Raw genomic sequence first — 22,000 nt, 5'->3', positions numbered from 1 at the left:
GACAGTCGTGCCTCTGCCCAGTCTGAAGCAGCCAGTCAGCACTACAACCAGTCTGCCCGTTCTCTGCCTGCCCTCCACCTTGGTTGCCCTGTGGATCTACAAGATCCCGGCAGCAAGTTGTGGAACGCCCGCGGTACCATTGCCGCCATTGGGAGCCACCGCGACTACATGGTCAAGCTTCCCAGTGGCCGAATATAATGGCGAAACCGTCGCTTTCTTCGTCCTGTTGTCTTGCCCGTAGCACCTGCACAGCCGATGCCTGCTACCCCCATCACTCAGCCTGCCCCGCCAGTCCGGCGCAGCCAGCGAAGCCGCCAACCCCCGTCTAGGCTGAATATTTCGAACACTCGTGGCCAAACTTATGATTAGCTGCCGGTGCGTCTTTCTGCCTCTCGTTGAGCTCAGCTATTTTCGTATTCAGTTATCTCTATCTGCTTTGCCGTCCTTTCTAGTTGGTATTAGATGCCTTGTTGTCATCTCAGAAGGGGCGTGAGGTACATGTATGTAAATGTAATTGTTATATTTCTATCTCAGAAGGGACGTGATGTATCATGCTAGCTACTCATGTATTGCGCATGTACTTCAAGTTGTTATCACCCGCATAACGCGTATTGTTACGTTATATGCCTTGCTTCACGTGATTACGTCATGTCTCTATTGGACGCATGCACGCATCCATATTCTGGATTCATGTGTTCTTCTCCTTGCTCTTCTTCCTCACTTGAGAATGTAAATAATAAGTTTCTATTATCTTGTCACCAAACTAGTTCCTGTTGTCTAGTAGTAGTGGTGTGCATGAGAACATAACACCTCCTCAACTGGCTGTCTGACTACCTGTACGACAGGAAATTTCAGGCAGTTGTTGGCGGAGTATCTTCAAAATCATACAAGATTAATGCTGAGGTCCCACAGGGAAGCATCCTTGGGCCCACACTGTTTTTGCTGTACGTGCATGACGCCTGCGACGTCCTACAGGAAAGGATCACTCCGGCTGTTTACGCAGATGACACCACGCTTTATGCCCACATTCCAACGCCACATGCAGTAACAGAAGTGTACCGCAACCTCCAAGCTGGTGTGGATGCACTTGCTGAATGGGGTGCTCAGTGACGCATCACTTTCGAGCTAACGAAATCACAGGCCATGACTGTGTCCCGCCAACGCAGACCCTGGGAGACACCACATATCCAGTTCAATGGTACAGCGGTCCAGGAATGCTCGTGGCTGAAGCTCCTTGGAGTGACGTTCGATGCTCATCTATCATACTCTGAGCATCTTCGAGGAACTGCAGTGCGTCGTGTCACACAGCGAATTGGTTTCTTCCGGAAGGCGTGACATGTCCTGGTCCCACTGAGTCGGGTCACAGCATACTGGAATCTCATTTGGCCTCTAATGGAGTACTGCCCACTTGTATGGAAGGGAGCTACGGCTACCAATCTCTCACAGCTGAACCGAGTCCAGCATCGTGCCCTCAGCCTGATTGGGACAAGGGCTGCAATGGACACTCTCTCCCTACGGCGCTGTGTGGCCGGCGTCACAACTCTGTTCAAGCTCCATTACATCACAAGCCCACCAGCTCTTGCAGCGACACGCCCAGCCAGAGCCATCGCACCCGCCATCACGTCTGCCACACGTCGCCGCTCGGCAGCCAACCTTGCGCACGAGCTTCAACTCCAGACAGCCCTACCTGCCAGATCGTGCAATGTAGCGCTGCGTTCTTTCCCGGAGTTCCTCATCGAAGCCCGGAATGAACTGCCATCCACTCTCCTCCGCGATGCACAGTCTGCCAAAGGGATGCAGCAGTTCAAGGTTCTGACGAACCGCTACCTGAAACGGTCGGGTCGGTCATTGGCCACGGACGTCGCCTCCTAGGCTACTGCCAGTATGGCCCAGTTCATGTTCTCGGAGCACTCCCTTCTCATCATCAAACTCCCAATCCATCTGTCTTTATCTCTCTCTAAATCTCCTCCATTCTCAGTATAATCTTTCGTCAAAACTGCACGTCAATCAGCTATCTTTGTACTTGCTTGCGTACTTGTTTGCACTCTTATCTTTGAATAACAAGTTTCCTGGTTTCCTCCTCTCCCTCCTCTCTTTCCTACCCTTAGAGTTCTTGCTCTCCTGCTCCCGCCCTTCCACTCCCCTTTTTGTTTCCTTTGGTGCACATGTGCAGCTGTCGAGACCCTTGGTCGACTGAGCTTGACAGGTCCCACCCACTCCGTCCTGCTGCATATGTACCATTGTGTCGAGTTCTCCTCCAAATTTTAGTCCATCATGCAGTGAGTGTTCAATAGTAAAAATTAAAAAATTAAAAAAACTGTATAAGCTCATTCGGAGAAGATGGCGTGCCGCCGCTGTCGGATTGTCGCTACTGTGTTTCAGACGTATTTGCTTGAACGTGCTTTTGAGGTTGGACAGAAGATGAAGTGACGTTTTGTCTACATTGTAGGTGAAACATCTTATCTGGCGTCTAGAATGGAATAATTTATATGAGTTGTGAGTGCCAGCTGAGCTGAACGCAAGCTGGACACCATTCGTCAGCTGGGAATTTGTATCGAAGCTCTTGATAGCCACGATAAGCATAATTATACAGAGGTAACATTTTTTGACTCAATATGCATGCAGGTGATACCACTAGTGGCAGTACAATGTAAACGGTGCAAAATTGATGGAACAGCGAATATGTACGAACTTAGAAGTTGCGACTTCGGCGGTAATGTCATGAAGTTGGTTGCTCCAACGAGGAGCACACGCTTCTTGCCGAGCTTGACACTTGACTGACTCACGACTGCCATCCGGAGCACACCAGGAGCACGTCGCACCTTCCGCTCGGCAAACCTGAAAGAAAGCACCACTCCCTGTTCAATACACAGTGTTTCGGGGAATTCACCCCTCATCAGTTGAGCTTGAGTAGGCTGAGGAAGATTGTGCCTGAAAAGCACCACTTATATACTGCTCTCCAGGCCAAACCATCACCAGGGATACAAACTTACAGAGACGCTTTGTTTCCAGCGCGACATACACCTCGTGAAGCCCCAGGTAGCAGCGTGAGTCAGAGTCGCTCATGGAGTTGTGCTAAACAGACGTTGAGAGCCAGTATAGCTATTCACAACGCTGTCACCTCCAACAACTAGTCGCACGTCCGCGTGAGGGACAACAATACGAACTTAGAAGTTGCGACTTCGGCGGTAATGTCATGAAGTTGGTTGCTCCAACGAGGAGCACACGCTTCTTGCCGAACTTGACACTTGACTGACTCACGACTGCCATCCGGAGCACACCAGGAGCACGTCGCACCTTCCGCTCGGCAAACCTGAAAGAAAGCACCACTCCCTGCTCAATACACAGTGTTTCGGGCACAATCTTCCTCAGCCTACTCAAGCTCAACTGATGAGGGGTGAATTCCCCGAAACACTGTGTATTGAGCAGGGAGTGGTGCTTTCTTTCAGGTTTGCCGAGCGGAAGGTGCGACGTGCTCCTGGTGTGCTCCGGATGGCAGTCGTGAGTCAGTCAAGTGTCAAGTTCGGCAAGAAGCGTGTGCTCCTCGTTGGAGCAACCAACTTCAGCGAATATGTACTTTGTACAATCACGAAAAATTGTAAGGCAAGTGTTCATGCCTGTCATAGAAGAATTTCAGCCCGAAGTAATTGTTGTCTTGATCATAAATAATACAGGACTTGAGTTGGCTCTGGACATTAACACACTTGTGGTGCATACGGTCATTATTGCGAGAAAAATATTTAGCCATTGTATGTCAACACCAGATGCCGCACTACAAGCAATATTTCATGTACGTGTATGTGAGACTCAATTGCATCCACAAGGCCGTAGATGCATGTAAGCACACAATGCTGTACAGTATAAGCAGTAGTCGACATGTGGTGCCTTCCTGCTGCACATGCGGCAAGTTGGCAATGACGCATGACCTATCCGCACCGCACAGCGTGAGCTTGAGACGGAATATTGTACACATAGTGCTATTTGTGTTCCGATACCGTGTAGCCGGTATACATGTAATAGTATCCTTATACCTGGTCACTCGATAGGCGATGCCGACTGTACTAATCTTATCCATATTTCCCGATAGCACACTGCGTCAGATCATTATGCAACCAAAAAGGTTTGGAGCGAATATACACTGAAACAAAGTAGGTTTCAACGGTACAGCACCAGTCACAATGAGGGGAATTACGAGGATGGTTGGGCCGTGACACATAGGTGATGATTGTTAATGATTCATACATGGTGGAAAATTACCAACATTGGCGATGATATTGCTTTCGCAACAATGACATCAGTAGGAGCAGTGACACAGCCTTACTGCTCCAAGTAGGATTTAGAAGCGAGTGCACTACAGGAGGGAGAGCAGAGTGGTCTAATTGTAGACGGGGTCTAAGCAAGGAAATAATCGGCATCAGAGGTGAGCTTGCACATCAGAAAACAGATGATGATCACCAAACACAGAGAAGCTGGCTATGTGTATGTGTGTGCCACTGTGTGTGCATGTGCGTGTGTCTGCATGTGCGTTTGTGTGCACATCTGTGTGTAAGAGAGAGGCATACAGACAGATAGCATATCGTGGGAGGGATCAAGGTCTGACCTCCGAGTTAAATGCTGACGGTGTGGCATAGCAACAGTGCGAAATCGGGCAGGGTGGTTAATGGCCCACACTGGAGCCGAGTAGGAGCACCAGTGGTGGAGGGCTAGCACAGGAGTAGCAGCAGCTCCAGCCTAGGAAGATCAGATTCTGGATCCCGGACACAGTAGGTACCAAGCTTCACTAGCAGGTTGCCGGCAGGGGTGCACTGCGAGCATCCGTACATCCCTCAAGCCACCAGAACCGCAGTACTTGGACACGATCCAGGTGCTTACCCGCCAACAATGCTGAGAAGGCTCTGGAGCCATACGGGAACTTATGATAGAGCATGACCACAGACTTGAGATACAGGGTACGGCTTTGAATACTTAGACAGCAACGTCTCCTCCACAGAACACCACTCAGCCCCACCATTGCATTATTTTCACTTTTTCATAATGTTTATAATTGTGTTAAAGCACACAACACTCGATGCAACGTTTACCAGTGACTAAATGACTCCGCGTCTCCGACCACAACTGCAGCGTTCCCGTGAGCCTCTTGGATTTCCGTCAGCCGGTTGAGATTATCTTCATCTCGTCACATGTGAGCCTGTGTGTTTCATCCATATCGCGGCACAATTACACAGAGACGATTTCCAACTCAGGCCGGTTCCTTTGCTCGAAGGGTTGGCGGTAAGAATTGCTACGCCGTCTGTGGCTGCTTGGGAACTTGGCGAGTCGTGGTCTTTCTCCATACATCCTGATCGGCACGCGAACAAAAGCCGCTATTGCCTAAATACTACGACACAACAGTATCAAGCATTTGGTAGCTATATACTCTATGTATAGTGTAAATCAACAGGCATGATGCCAATTAACAATGGACCCACTGTTTCAGTCTTCACATACTCAGTGTTTATGTCTCCTCATACTTGAAGATATTTGATTATGCAGATACATCTTGGGATAGATTATCCTCTTCCGCTGCTGCAAAGCTTGAATTACACCACAAGAAAATTCTTAAAATTCTCCTCTGTCAACCACGCATGCTTTCATCATCCGCCGTTTATAAAGTCGCTCACACAACCCCGTTATCACATGGACGCAGTGTACACCTGGCTTCTCTTGTAGATTATTATGCTTGAGTTGTACCCACCTCATCTCATGTGTTTTAACTGGTTCTCTTCTCTAAGAACTAGAAACTTGCTCTTACTCCCTAAGTGTAACTCATCCACTCTTTTGCGCTCCCCTGACTTTATTGCTTTTCTGTTTGGCTCACTCTACCCAAAGAAGTTGAGGATCTGACGTCACTCCGCCTGTTTAAGATCCGTGCCGCTCCTTATTTACTACGACATAAATAGCTCATTATCCACATGTCCTTTGCCTCTCTGTGTTTTTCACTGTTTTTATTTGTCATTATCTTTCTTTACGGAGTTGTTGTTGCTGTTCATTTTGCTACTCTTTCTTTTTCCCTCCCCTTATTTTTATTTAGCGCCGTGGTTGGCAATCACCCAATCTCTTAACATTGGCCGGTGTTTCCCTCCCCCCCCCTCCCCGGAGGATGTACCCAGTGTGACAGTGTGCTGACAGTGCTCAACACTGTGGAGGCAAAGCATAATACAGGCCAACAAGGAGAATCCAGGCTTTCGAGCTGCACAATACGCAGTGTTTCGGGGAAATCACCTTCATCCATTGAGAAGGCTGAGAAGGAGTGTACCTGAAGACCATCACTTTTATAGTGCTCCTTAGGACCAGACATCAACAGGGATACAAACTTACAGAAATGCTTCGTTTTCATCCGAGGAACCTCGTGAACACCATATAGCAGCGTGAGGCATTGTCGCTCCTGGCCGGTGAGAACACACGTCGAGGACCATTGGTCATTCACAAAGCACGAGCTCCAGTTTGGGGAGGAAACCCCAAGGATTGCGATAGTTGCGCAAGATTGCCCAGAAGGTTCTTGTGTATTAGGAAGCTAGCTCACGTTAGTTTCACATGTGCAGAGATGTCTCGTCGTACAGGTAGAAATTTAAGGACATAGCAGTTGTCCAATGCAGGATTTCAGGTATTCATTCCAGTTGGAAAATCAAAAATCGAAAAAAGTTCTCTTTAAAGCACAGCTGCGGCCCTCCGGTACCTGAGAAATCGAGATCTAATCGCGTGTTCACCGGAAGTAGTTTACTCAAAGCAACCTGAGAAAATTTTTGAAGTTCTCATTGAGAGCGGAGCAACCATGTGAACTGTTTTCTGGACTGGACAGGAAGGTCCATCCTTCCACGTCGAGAGGGCCTGGTTTGTTTCCAATGTCTTTCCTGAGGCATTTGTCGTTGGCACTGAGGCTGCGTTTGCACGGAGACGAAACAATACAAAACGAAACAAAACGGAACGAAAACGATTCATGCGCTGTATCATGCGCTTTACATGTCATGTGCATGTCGTGTGCATGTTGAATTGTTCATGCGGAGTTAAATGATGATTAACGGGCTGGCTGCGAATCGTTTTCAAACCGTTTACACGAGAACAGCAGATCGTTTTTAACCATTTAGACGAAAACGGAAAATGGGTGAACAGGCTGCAGTTAGCACTTGCTGGCTTGCCACAACGGCGGGAAGTGACACGTTAGTTGGAGTTGGTACGTGCTGGTGGTCGCAAGATTTGTTTATTTCCCGCGAAATATAGTCCCGCGCGAAACGGTCTGCATTACCGCGCTCCGTTTCCAATCGTTTCCCCTGTTTTCACCATTTACACGAGAACGAAAACGTTTTGAAAAAGTTTTGAAAACGTTTCAAAACACTTAGAAATGCTTTTCAATTCCGTTCCGTTAAGGTATCGCTTTCGGCCATTGTCGTGTACACAATCGTAGTAAACGCAACGTTTTCGTTCCGCTTAGGTCGTACTTCGTGTCGTATAAACGCAAATCGTTTTCAATCGTTGTCGTGTAAACGCAGCCTGAGTCTAGAGTTATTATTAGTTGCAGTACCTCGTCCCTCTGGATGATCACAGTCGAGCCACAGACAATGGTCAGGTTAAGTGCAAGATGTGAGCGTTTGCTGTGGCTGTTTAGTAGCTTTATCTTGCATGAGTTCAGAAGCAGACTACAACCTGTGACGAACCGCGTCTCAACAGAAAACAGGACATGATTGTGCATTGACACTTTCCAGAGGCATACAGGGTGATGTGATGAGCGTGAAGAAGGCAACATTGATTTTGGTAGATACGTGATGTATGGTTTAGATTTGGCTCGGACATGCGGATCTGGTTTGAATAACTGTACTTCTCATTTTTTCTGAACAGAAATCAAATGTCCGGCACGTCGCCCACTATCATCTGGCAAGACTGTAGAAATCTTTCCAGGCATCGTCTTCTTTGCATGCTATGCCGGATTTCAACTTGTAGGCACATCAGCTTCAAGGTGTATGGCTAATGGAAGCTGGTCGACTAGTATACCACAATGCAACCGTAAGATATCCAGCAAGCACTTACATAGTAATATAGTATTTCACAAAAGCAAATTTAGAACCTTGCTCACCTTGCCCACGACACTCGGTATTTCATATCAACTGGGATGCGGAAAGGGGGACGCAGTTCAAAGTATGACAACAAATGAACAATATACTGAACAAGGTAGGCTGCTTCTGTTTGTGATAATCCTAAAAATATTACGAAGCAGCCTCATACATACCTAATGGCAATGCCCTAATGAACCCCTTCTTTTAAGTGCTGTATATTATATCCAACCTACTTGGTCCACCCAGTTAAAATTGGCGCTTATCTTCACACTTGTCTAAGGAAAGAAATACGAATATTTGAAGCAAGCCACGATTACAAAGCACTATACACATGATTATTTACATGTCAATAAGCAACTCAGTGGAAAATTCAAGCAAGTTACACATCCTCCTCGCCACTATCGTCGCTAGAGGAAGAGCTCAAAACGTACGATCCGGACAGCTGATGCACGGGTCGTTTCATAGCTTGTTCCACTTCTCCCCGTCTCGAATCACGCTCAAAGGCAGCGCGTGTCTGTCGCCTTCCCATTAGAAGCTGGGTGAGACTGCCCGCATGTTGACTGTAAGTGTTATCCCCGTTCGTCGCAATAATGCGTCTTTGTTTGAGACAAAAAGGCAATGCCATATCAGTGTCCTCTTTTCAAATCGCCTCTTGCGCTTGTCGTACTTGCTGATCAGCACCCGCGGCCCGTACCCACGCGAGCCGCTGGTGCTTTAAGATCTACATGCAGCGCAGTGATAGCTTCCGCTTGATGTAGCACCTGTGCGTACTGCACCTACAACGCCGTGCACCAGGCTTTTCGGCTAGTTTCCTGAAAGTCCTTTGCACGAGTGTTTCTCTCAGGACTTGGTGTTTTCTTTGAGTAGCTCCTTTGCCCTGTCTTCTGTGAGCTTCAAAGTGTGTCCGCCGGCTTGGTCTCACTTACTGGAGATATCGACATGAGCTGCAGTTTCTTCGCCAGCGAATTTCATGTGATAGCCCTTCACTAGGCGCTGTACTGTGCAAGCACTGACATTCAAGCTCGAGAAGTGCTTTTTCAGCTTTTCTTACCTCCCCGGGGTAAACAATCCTTGCCATTAGACAGCTGGAAGGTGAAAGAAACTGTATTATCCATCGCTCTGAATTGCGAACATCTTGACCTATTTTATAGACTCGAGCGGAGGTTGCAGGGTGTTCTTGCGCTGACGGAAGTGTTCGTCGGCGGCAGCTCCGTCAAAAAGACTCAAACGAAACGATCGCAACTTCTGTGATGATTTGTGCTGCCATGTCGTCGGACGCAATGGTCAATGGTTATGTTCGGATGGTGAATCGGTGGTTCCATGCCGTGTGGCACAGGCAGAACACCAAAAAACCAAGTGAGAAGATAAGCCCCAATTTTAACTTGGCGGACCAAGTATTTGTACAATTGCTCTTAGAGACGGGAAGCCTATAAGGGACGGAAAACCAAACAATTCTTTATCATGATCCTAATAAGGACTCCAAAATTCATCAACCAGTTTTCGGGCATTATCTTCAAATGATTTACAAGAAACCAGATCCAAGGAAACATAACGATAAGTAGCATAACAACTATTATAATTAGGTGATAAGTGTAGGGAACAAATATGCTCCAGTGGGGATGAGAGAAAGGGGAAAGGGAGAACAAGAAGTTGGGAAGTGACGCAAGAGAAACTAAAACGCAAAATGTGTGGGATAAAGCACCTAATGGACGTTGTATTCACTCACGGAGAGAACACATCAGTACACAACAGTTTAACCTGAGAGAAAGTACATGTTTCTTTTCGTTAAAACCATGTGGCTCTATATTGTGAATATAATTTCTTCTACTGTGTTCAATGGGGACAGACCGCGACCACGCGCACGGCACCAAACAGAGAAGTGGCTATCCGAATGCACACGTGCACAATCAGCATTGGCAATGGAGTGGTCACTAGCAGACTTCATGATCCAGAGAAGAAACATTGATACTTGAGCTAGGTTCACAGTCAGGCGTGTCCTGTGTTTGCTGGGCAGATATTCTTGCAGGTGCAGAAATCTGCAGCACATCAGTTGTTGTTGACACTTCAATTGACTCTGTTGGTGACGCTGCCCGTGACCCTGCACTTGGCAGTGTCACTGAACCTGCCACTAGAGACACATTGCATGTATTTACTTTGAAGAGGATGTCCGAAACTGGTTCATGCGTTTTGAAGTTCTTATTGATGAGGATTGTAGTGTTCTTTCAACGCAAGATAACACTACAATAATGATGATGAATAACTTCAGATTTGTAGGTTCTTGTCCAACATAATTATACTGACACACACGGAGACATAGACACAAATGGCGACAACAAGCAAGTCGAAGTGAAGTTCGTCGAAGCCAGATGTGACTCCCAGATACATGCATCTATCACAATTTCCATGATTAGATCTATCCAGGGTGCTGTTGTCCGTCGCCATTCCTTGACCAATAACACATGTGGGAATACAGCCGGCTCGCTAATCAGTGGGGGACCTGCACAAAAAAACGCTCATAGTGCGCTTTTGGAAGGGCGAAGTTCACTGAAATTGGATCGATGTCTTTCGTACTTGCACAAGAACACTAGCAGTATTGGAAAGGTGAGAGGCTGAGCTGCTTCATGTTTTGTTCTCTTCTCACCAGCAATTCAATGCTTTCCATTTGCTTCACCCAAGAATGGTACACTCGTAGGAAGCTCACAGGCGGTGTTTGGCATCACCGAGTTTGCATGCAACGAAGGATACGCGCTCAAAGGGCAGAGATCTACAATATGTAAGGAGGATGGAACCTGGTCATCTAACGCACCCTTGTGTGAAGGTAAGATGGTTATATTCTTGGTTAGGCCCAAGCTAAGCCACCCCAAGCATACTATACCGTCACCCATGTCGTATCCTGTACGTGAAACGAAATTCGGCCGACACGTTTCTTACTTTAATAATAATGTTTTACTCTAGGACATAACTAAGTTATGCCCAAGAACTCTCTCATTTTGAGTTGCGATACCAGTAATTCATGTTTTGTTCTCTTCTCACCAGCAATTCAATGCTTTCCATTTGCTTCACCCAAGAATGGTACACTCGTAGGAAGCTCACGGGGGGTGTTTGGCATCACCGAGTTTGCATGCAACGAAGGATACGCACTCAAAGGGCAGAGATCTTCAGTATGTAAGGAGGATGGAACCTGGTCATCTAACGCACCCTCGTGTGAAGGTAAGATCGTTGTATTCTTGGTTAATCCCAAGCTGAGCCACCCCAACCATACTATACCGTCACCAGTGTCGTATCCTGTACGTGAAACGAAATTCGGCCAACACGTTTCGTACTTTAAGGGAGCATATTTGAGAATACCAAAGTATATGTGCAAGTGGATTTTTCCGATTTCGCTCAAATTTTGCAGGTATGTTCCCTTTGGGGTGTAGATCGGTTGTGCAAAGCCCTTGAAAACGTTTCTGAAGGGAACCTTGAAACTTGCATACCCCTCAAAAATGGTCGAAATATCACACTATTAATGGGTCTACAAACGAGTCAAGCCACCGACAATTTTTGGTGCGATCGTTCATGTAAAAGTGACTGAAGTCCTGAGCGCAGTTCTTGAATTTTATTGCAAGAGGCACGGTGAAATCACGTGCCTTGTGACGCAAGACTGCGAAGTGGATCATGGCTCACGAGATTTCAGAGTCACCTTCATCATGTGCGCTTGTTACTCGCCTTGAACGCCCGTTGGGCTGGAAGCGATCACACTCATGTTGTTACTGCACTCAAGAACACCGTGACCGTGTTGCAGGCCTACTAACCGGGACTTTCTCTTACCATGTACAGTAGCTCGAAGACCAGTGAACTGATGATGAAATCACATCCTTTATGACGTAAGAAATCTGCCATGCAGTTCACGCGACAGCCGCATGCAGCCAGAGCTGTTAGCGTACCATGTACCAGTCAACACAAAGGGACTGAGCTAGCCGCTCTTGTCGAGGATCGACACGAAACAAGGGAATTTTAGTGTAGGACTATGTTCGGGATCACAAGGGGGAAGTGTGAAAGATCCATAACTCTCCTTGCTGTGCGGGAAAAAAAATTGGTGGCGCAAGGAGGAGCTTGTCGTTTGGAGTGACAAGTGATCACCACTGCTTTTCCTTGTCAGAGTCTACAATACACTTCTGCAGCGTTGGGAGTGGCGTTTGAGTAGAAATAGTCGAGGAGAAATCGCGGAGTGGTGGGCTTTCCTGCGCAGGTATGACTATGGCCGTATTTTAGCATGGTGGAGTGGAAAATTCAAAAGAGTTTATTTAAAACAAAACTCAAGAGTAAGATGGGGGACATGTCCTCAGCGCTAGAAGAGGTGTTCTACTATCTGCCGGTGTATAGTTCTTGCAATTTGTGGGCGTAGCTGGCTGTTTTGCCAGCGCTTGTAAATAACCTATTTTCAAGACGATCATTTGTGGCGTCAGGGGGTTATGACCCTCGTCTTCTGGGATGCTTGCGTGGCTAAACCCTACCGCTCCAGGAACTCTTCTAAGGTGAGGCAATATCGCCTTGATGGAGGTTTGTTCGTAGTATGTTCATATACGCTGTGGCGAGGCTCGATTGTAGACCCATAAATAGTGTGATATTTCGGCCATTTGTAAGGGGTATGCAAGTTTCAAGGTTCCCTTCAAAAACGTCTTTTCAAGCGCTTTGTACAATCGATCTACACCCCAAAGGGAACATATCTGCAAAATTTGAGTGACATCGGAGAGATCCACTTGCCCACGTACTTTGGTATTCTCAGGCATGCTCCCGTAAGCATTTTATGAACACTGAAAAGGCCAAGGATTAAAGTATAGGAAAAAGTACCATTGGACACTACCGATTGTCAATATCATGCAATGTAATCACTGACTTTATCATTTTTAGACATCACAAATTAAGAATTTACCATCCAGGGCCTTAGGGCGAGTGTGAATAGCAACTGAATAGAGCCGTTGTCAGTTGACAAACCCCCTTTTCTTTAAAACGCAGTTGCGTGATGTCCACCACTTTCGTAGCGATAAGTTATCTAGTACAAGGGCGAAGGCCAAAATGTTAAACAACGTAACCAGATCATATACAGTCCGCGTGTGGGACAAAAAGGCACACAACTGACTAACACTTATGAGTACGGAGACCTACATTGTCTAAGCGACCTGACACTTAGGGTGCGTTCTTAAATCCTCTCGGAAAAATGGGAGACTCTCCGAAAAGCTCGAGAGCTGTTCTTATATCCTCTCCGAATTTTAGGAGGCTCTCCAAAGCTCTCCAAGCTCTCCAAGCTTCAGAGGTGGTTGAAACTTGGAGATTCTCGCGGTTTGGGATCAGCGCATGCGAACTAGGCTAAAAGCCACGTGTTGATCATTTCCCTTTTCGCATACGCACAGCGCATACTTTACATGTTTTCGTGGCACTCAAGATCGCGGCCCCTTTGGCGCTTCATTTTGCTTGACAGCTGCAAAATATCTCCGAATTCTTCGAGACCCGTTCTTGATGAATCCCAGTTTCTTCGACTTCTCTTTTCTTCTTCTCCTAGAAGCTAGAGAATTTAAGAACGCACCCCCCCCCCCCTTAGTCTCACTATACCGCATTTCCTATACTAAGATTTTGCATGGCTGTAGGAAGCTCTCCAGGCGTCTTGGTCTGTGCAAGCTGGACAAGATTTGAACTTGCAGGAAAAGCAGCTGTCAGGTGTATGGCTAATGGAAGCAGGTTGTCCAGCATGCCCCAATTCAATGATAAGATATGCAGCTTGCTCTTAGGAAGAAAGAAACAAACTTTTACATGTTGTCCGTAGTTTGTCCTTCTGTGTGTGATATGCCTAAACAAAATTATGAAGCAGCCTCAGAACTTTAGCAGCCTTGCCCTAACGAACATCCTCTTTCTTTCTAGTGTTGCTTATTAGACCTCACCTACTCGCAAAATTTGTACAATTGTTCTGAAATAACTTTCTTAGAGAGAGGGAGAAATGAGGGACGGAAAACAACAAATATCAAGCTTTTATTTAAAAGGATTGGGAGAACTACAAATTTAAAGTATCAGTCGGGGAAGTGAACTGCCTGAAAAGAGAAAAATTAACAGACGCACCAGGACTCGAACCCGGGATCTTGCTTGCCATGAACAATGCTCTAACCACTAAGCTATGGGACCAGGCTGAACCTAGAAGGCGCTGACAGGTTTGTCACTCCAAAGGCAGCTCACAACACGTGCCACACATACTGATGACATTTGGGTCTTTTTCCCCTCCCCCAGGGGACCAACCATGGTCAGTTTCTGGACCCTACCAGAGGTGAAAGAAAATGATTAATTTATTGAAAGATTAGGAGAACTTCAAATTCAAAGTATCATTCGGGGAAATTAACGGCCTTAAAAGAGAAAAAATTGCCAGATCCACCAGGACGCGAACCGGGGGCCTTGCTTGTCATGAGCCATGCTCTAACCACTGAGCTATGGGACAAGGCTGAACCTAGAATACGCTGACAAGTTTTTCCCTCCAAGGGCAGCTCACAACACGTGATTAGAGCATTGCTGCATGACAAGCAATCAAGGTCCCCAGGTTCAAGCCCTGGTGGGTCTGGCAATTTTTTCTCCTTTCAGGCGGTTCACTTCCCCGACTAATAATTTCAATTTTCAAGTTCTCCCAATCCTTTCAAAAAATTGATCACTTTCTTTCCTTTCTGGTAAGATCCAGAAACTGACCGTGGTTGGTCCCCTGAGGGAGGGAAAAAGTACAAAGTACCATCAGTATGTGTGGACCATGTTCTGATCTGCCTTTGGAGTGAAAATGTCAGCGCCTTCTAGGTTCAGCCTGATCCCATAGCTCAGCGGTTAGAGCAATGCTCATGACAGGCAAGGTCCTGGGTTCGAGTCCTGGTAGGTCTGGCACTTTTTTCTCTTTTCAGACAGTTCACTTTCTCGACTGATACTTTGAATCAAGGTATTCATTACTATTATCATCAATGAGGACTCCAAAATTCATGAAACAGTTTTCGGGCATTCTCTTCAAATGGATTACAAGAAAACAGAACCAATGAACCATAACGCTGAGAAACATAACATGGGTGGAAACCATTACAACGTGGTGATAAATACGGGGAAGAATTTATGCACAAAGTAGAGGGGGGGGGTTAAGTGACAGAAGTACGAAAGAACGAGAACGTGAGAAGCGAGACAAGAGGAACGAACACGCAAACTGTTTGAATACAAACGCCAAATTTACGCTAGCATTAACTAATGGAAAGAGGGTGTCAGGAAGCTACAGTTAAACTTGAAAAACAGTGCATTTTCTTTTGGTACGCAAAGGTGGCTGGGTATTGTAAATCTAATTTCTTTTAACACCTTCAGATGGGCAAGAGCTCGACCACAGGCACGTGGCGAAACGGAGAAGCAGCTATCAGAATACAGACGAGCACAATCAGCATTCGCAGCGAGGTAGTTGCTTACAGATTAATCATATTCACGATCAAGAGAACACACATTTAGACGTTGACTCCGGTAGTAACGCTGCCAGTGACCCTGCATTTGGTGGCGTCACTGAACCTTTAAAACACTAGAGACACACAGTGACACTGCATATAATAAATGTGATGAGAATGTCCCAAACTGGGTTATGAATTATTTTGGATTACGTATTGATGATGGTGTTGATAAATAGCTTGAGATTTATAGTTTCTTGCTCAACATATACTGACGCAAACCAAGACATTGACAGAAACGGCGCCAGCACATAAATCGAAGAGAAGTTGCCCGCAGCCAGATGTTACTACCTGATATATGCGTCTATCATCATTGCCATTGTTAGACATATCCAGAATGCTGTTGGCAGTCGCCACTCCTTGACCAATAACACACGTGGGAATACAGCCTGCTCGCTAGTCAGTGGGAGGGCTGCACACAAAGTGCTCGACAGGAGGTTTTCATGGGCTAAAAAAAGGATGGATGTCTAACTTGGATAGGAAACATACCACCATCAGAAAGTTGACAGCTGGTTCATGTTTTTTCTCTTTTCACCAGCAATTAGATGCTCACAACTTGCTCCACCCAAGAATGGTACCGTTGTAAGAAGTTCTCTAGTGCTATTTGGCATCATCGAGTTTGCGTGCAACGACGGATACGCACTCAAAGGGCAAAGAGCTGCAATATGTAAGGAGGATGAAACCTGGTCATCTAAAACACCCATGTGTGAAGAAGGTAAGATGGTTGTTTTCTTGTTAAGCCAATGCTTAGCCACCCCACGCATACTATGCTGGTGTAAGTCACGTATCATATTCATGTTAAGGAAAGATGATGACACATTCGAATAGGTCTTTAAAAAGTCGGGATCCCAAAGTGAAGCAATTTGGTAGGATGTTTATGTGTGCGAGGTTTATCGCGGAAATGCATGTGGGTGGCAGCTCGAGTTCGAATCTTATGTTTTGAATTAATTAATAGAATAATAAGAACAGTTGCAGTCACAGTTCCCATGTCACGCATAGAAGGATCCATGGGCTTAACGCATCTGTCAATGAAATCCAGGCGGAAGAGCCAACAAAAGGCATCTAAATATTGCTAGAACATATAGCAGTTAGAACAACTACGCAAGCGCAGCATATTTTCCAAAAGCATCAGCCATTTTTTCATGTCTAGAGCCAGTTAAAAACGTGTCAGAAATATAAATATTAGCCTGCTTTATAGGATTTTAATATTGTCAATCCATCTGAGAAGAGGTCGGGCGCGTGGCCGCTTGATGTTCCGGTATTAATTGCCACCTCCAGTGCTTGGTAAGACGCTGAGTTAGGTCCTTCGCGAACAACATGGCCCAGCCAGAGCAGTTGACGTCTGCAACAGATAATGCTGAGTGGGTCTTGTCGCGTTGAGGAGTACACCGTGGCATTTGACTTGTGGCGAGGGTACACAACACCAGGTAGGTACTGCGATTTCCTTTGCTGCCATGCATCCAGCCAGGTATTGAGTTGCTGTGTCAGTGCCCACAGTCCCTAGGTATACAACATAGGCAGAATGCGCTGAAAGCGTCAACTGCGGAGAACGTTGGTGGATGCATATGCGTATCGATGACAATATGTGCAGGACCACGATGCAATGGCGTATAGAAACATACCCCACAAAATGTGTGCCTCTTAAGACCCGTGTTCATTCCGTGTATCGTCTCATTACTGCTTGTCCGTTTTGTGGGAAACCGTACACGTCTTACTGGCCATAATCTAATTTTTGGTTTGCTCCTTCTTCTTTCCGTTTTATCTCCTAATGATCGTTTTTTTTAGCATCTTTTTAGTATAACATTGTACTGTTGAGCCCCCGAAGTAAATATATATTCAAAACAGATAGATGTTCTGGTGTGCTTGGTTATGGCCGTCTCCCTTCCTTTGCAACAAGATGTAAATCGAAATATTTGGTACATCCATGTGTTTCCCAGTACGTGAAGAGTGAAACGTGTGTTGCATTTGTTTACATTTTTCTTTGCAATTTTCTGCCTGAATAGTGATCCAGTGCCCAAAAATTGGTGAACCCGCTAACGGAATCATTGTCAGAAGCTCTCACGTTTTCCTGGGTGTCACTGAATTCGCGTGCGACGAAGGATACTCACTCGTAGGCAATTCGTCGTCAGTCTGCATGAGCAATGGCAATTGGTCATCTAATGCTCCAAAGTGTCAAGGTGAGTTTCCTATCAATTCACCACACATTTTTCCGGTACTACACTGCTTAGTTCCGCGCAGCAGAAAGGATGGACAGGTCATTGACTTTGTTTGCGCTGACAAGTTCGAGCGACATTTTCCTTTGGGTCCAGTAACTATCAATTACTAAAATAACACCAGTTACCTGCACAGCAGCCCTCTGCTTTCTTCAACTTTATTGGTACCTCTCCGGCCACGATATGTTAGAGATCTAGAAAGTAAGGTGTAGATTAAGAGAATCGGTAAAAAGGTGAGAATTCTGAGAATTCTGTAAAGCGCAATTATGAGTTTAAGAAGGAATGTTGTGCGGATAGAACACCACTTCAATTGTTGGCGCTCCGGTTCACGTTCCAAGCCTAACCAACGCGAAGCAGACTTCATGGAGGATGAACGACGACTCGGCACATCCGTAGTTCATCCCGGAACAGCCACGACGAACGTGGCCTCCCGCGTGGGACTCACCATATCTGGTGAACACCTCACTGGGGCAGCCACTGACCGACGGTCCCTCGCTATAGTCTCTCGACATATACAGAGAAAGACCCCAGACGACATCTTACTACAGCAACTCGAGTTTCCTTCCTCAGCGGCAGGACTGCAACGAGATAGTGGCGCCCGAGCTGGACAGCTTTCAGATTTCGCCAAATACAGCCAAATCATTATCAAGCTTTGTCAGCTCGACCTCAGAGAAGAGGATTTAGGCTCGCGCATCGAGACGGTCGCGCTCGCGCAGCTTACCGAACTACAGGACGCAAGAACAGATCTCGCGTTCTCAGACTGCTTGCAATCAGCACAAACACGACTTGTGTAGCAGCTGCGCACGTCCGATGTATTCACCGACGAGAACAGGCGCCTCATCGCCATATCAGGTGAAGTTCTCCACGCAAGTGCGCAAGCTGGTTCCGCTCCCGACGGGAGACAACAGCCCACTCGCGGTGGGAGTTACAATCGACCCAACCAAGGAAGAGGGAGAGCCCGCGGTACGCAGTCATAATTACGGACACAACGGAATGGGCAAGGATCGGCGCATCGCCAATGATCCGGGACTGGTTGAGCAACGGCTTCCCGATAAAATTCAAACAGTACCAGCCAGCGTTCCACCAAGGCAACAGGTCAATGCCGAAGGAGAGAAGAGACTTTATCACGGCTCACATACAAGAATTTCTCGTACAGGGAGCAATCGAGAAGCTCTGACGGCTGTTACTCGTCGGATCAACGTCGTAATGTCGCGGCTCAAGACAACCCTCCTGGCAAAGCACATCCCAGGAGTAGACAATTGCGAAGCGGATCGCCTCAGCCGAATACGAGATCCCAGCAACTGGTCACTGAACTGAGCTATCTTCCGGACGATAGAAAGAGAACTGGGACCACACGATGTGGACCGCTTTGCCAACTATCAGAACACACAGTTACCTCGCTACAACTCCTGGTGGTTGGACGAGGAGACGGAAGCAGTAGATGGTTGGTTGGTTGGTTGGTTTTTATTTCACTTCGCACATTCAAACGGGATGACGACCCAATAAAATGACGGCGAAGGCATAGCCTAGAAGTGGCTATGGAAGAACATAGTAAAAGCTATGGAAGCACATAGTAAGAGAATAGGATACTAATAACTGCGGGTAAACGGGGGGAGAGCGAGAATACGATGTATCTGTGATGCTACGTGCGGGTTACTGAACTGCACGGGGAGGGAGAGCAGAGCGATCAGCAGCAACTCGAACTACTCCCTACAGGCGTATGGTACACATGCATGCTTAAACTCAGGTAGCCGGGTAATTGTGCGGACCTCACCAGGGAGAGCGTTCCACAGCAAAGCACCAGCAACAGAAAATCTCCGCTGACCGCGGCGGCTACGGTTTGCCTGGCTTAGTAGGCCATTTGACTGCTGATGGCGGGTAGGGGTGCCTTGTGCCGGGGTCAGAAGCTGGGCGAGCACAGGGCTGGTGCGGGCGTGGATGCACAGCCAGATGGTGATCAATATTTTCTGCCTGTAGAGCTCGCTGACACGGTACAGGGAGTGAGCAGTGAGCAGCGCCTGCATGGCTGTCCTGGGCGGGTTTGCGTGGTTTGCAGTCGTTTCAGTTGACTACAACGGTTCGGATATGCTGGCTGAATTTTAGCTGATGGTCAAACGTGCCGCCGAGTACTTTGATGGAGGGCTGCTCCTCGACAGGAGTTCCATTGAAGACAATGGGGGGGGGGGGGGGGGGGGGTATTGGCCAGTCCCGACGATGGTGGGAAATTTTAAGGGCCTGAGATTTGGCTGGCTCGAACTGCACTTTCCAATCCGAGCCCAAACTGGATACTAGGTCAACAGCAGCCTGGTTTACTCTAGCATTGTCAGGAACAGCAGCGAGCGTTGCAATTTCGGCGTAAAGGGTTGTGTCGTCGGCGAATGAGGCAAGGTTGGAGCCGATTGGGTCTTTGGTCTTCAAGGTCGTCGACGTAGACCAAGAATAAGATGGGGCCCAGGATACTGCTCTGTGGCACCCCAGCCTTAACTGGGCGTCTGGCTGATGTCTGGCCGGAGATGAGGACTTGAAGTGTGCGGTTGCAGGGGTAGTCTTGGAGCTACCGATGCAGGTCTCCCGAGATGCCATACACTCTAGCCTTGTGCGTATACGAATAAGCTATGAACAAAACTCCATCAAGCCAACATTGCCTCACCTTAAAAGAGTTCCTGGAGCAGTACCGCTTAGCCACGCCAGGATCCCAGAAGACGAGGTCCATCACCCCCTAACGCCACAAATGATCATCTTGAAAATAGCTAATTTACAAGCGCTGGCAAAACAGCCAGCTACGCCCTGAACTGGCCAGAACTATACACTGGCAGATAATAGAACACCTCTTCTAGCGCTGACGATATGTTCCCCATCTTCGTTTTGGGGTTTTCTTGAAATACACTTTTTGAATTTTTCCACTCGACCATGCTGAAATACGGCCAAAGCTCACCCCTCCGTGACATCTTCTCAGCAATTTCTACTCCAACACTACTACCAACGCCGCAGAGCAAAGTGTATTGTTGCCTCTGACAGGGAAAAGCAGCGGTGATCACTTGTCACTCCAAACTTCTCCTTGCGACACCAATAATTTTTGGAGCGACTGTTGATGCAAAAGTGAGTGAAGGCATGAGCGCAGTTTTTGAATTTGATTGCAAGATGCACGCTGAGATCGCGTGCTCTGTGACGTAGGATGACGCTTCCAGGATCACGGCACGCGGCCATCGATCACGAACGTGCCTGGAACGCTACTTGGAACAGACCATGATGGCAGTCGTAAGATGAGCTGTATTTCCTGACTAACAAGCGCACTTGACGAAGGGGACTCTGAAATCTCGTGAGCCGTGATCCATGCGACTTGGCATTCTTGCGTCACAAGGCACGTAATTTCACCGTGTCTCTTGAAGTAAAATTCAAGAATTGCGCTCATCCCTTCAGTCTTTTTTGCAGTCACAGTCGAGTGGAAAAATTCAAAAAAGTGTATTTCAAGAAAACCTCAAAAGGAAGATGGGGGACATGTCCTCAGCGTCAAAAGAGGTGTTCTACTATCTGGCGGTGTATAGTTCTGGCCAATTGAGGACGTAGCTGGCTGTTTTTCCAGCGCTTGTAAATTGGCTATTTTCAAGACGATCATTTGTGTCGTCAAAAGGTGATGGACGTCGTCTTCTGGGATCCTGGGGGTGGCTAAGCGGTACTGCTCCAGGAACTCTTCTTAGGTGAGGCAATGTTGGCTTGTTGGAGTTCTGTTCATAGCTTGTTCGTGTACGCTGTTGCATGACTCGTTTCTAGACCCATAAATAACGTGATATTTCGGCCGTTTTTGAGGGTATGCAAATTTCAAGGTTCTTTCAGAAACTTTTTCAAGGGCTTTGCACAATCGATCCACACCCCAAAGGGAACCAATCTGCAAATTTTGAGTGAAATCGGAGAGGTCCCCTTGCACTCATACTTTGGTATTCTCAGACATGCTCTCTTAAGCACGGTGTGTGCATCCGTTGCACCTGGTACGCTGGCTCAGTATCACAGAATTGCAGTTGACCTGATCACTTTCAGCGGTGATAACGACTGCCTGAGCTTGGACATCGTAAGCAGCTTCATCGAATTTGTTTTGTGAAAGTAAGTTGTGTTCTTTTCTCACTCACAAGTCAGTACTACAAGTATATACACACCTGCACCCATACTCACACACGCACACACACACACACACACACATACAATCTCTCTCTCACACACACAC

At 47.0% G+C, this 22,000-nt stretch overlaps 2 protein-coding genes across 2 annotated transcripts in view; both read left to right on the top strand.

Moving 5' to 3' along the window:
• LOC135808387 (E-selectin-like) overlaps nt 1–17,745 on the top strand; it is a gene marked incomplete at its 3' end in the record, with an annotated part of 47,395 nt that extends 29,650 nt beyond the window's left edge. Inside the window, 5 exon segments of the mRNA XM_065321571.1 lie at nt 7,875–8,037; nt 10,732–10,905; nt 11,124–11,297; nt 16,107–16,283; nt 17,572–17,745. Coding sequence (XP_065177643.1) covers nt 7,875–8,037; nt 10,732–10,905; nt 11,124–11,297; nt 16,107–16,283; nt 17,572–17,745 — 862 coding nt within the window.
• Nucleotides 1–22,000, top strand: part of LOC135808386 (P-selectin-like) — a 71,948-nt gene that overhangs the window by 29,786 nt on the left and 20,162 nt on the right. The window lies entirely within an intron of this gene.

Source organism: Sycon ciliatum, chromosome 2 (genome assembly GCF_964019385.1).
Source record: "Sycon ciliatum chromosome 2, ocSycCili1.1, whole genome shotgun sequence".
Taxonomy (NCBI): domain Eukaryota; kingdom Metazoa; phylum Porifera; class Calcarea; order Leucosolenida; family Sycettidae; genus Sycon; species Sycon ciliatum.
The sequence above is the reverse complement of the archived record's forward strand: the minus strand, read 5'-3'. Positions and strand labels throughout refer to the sequence as shown.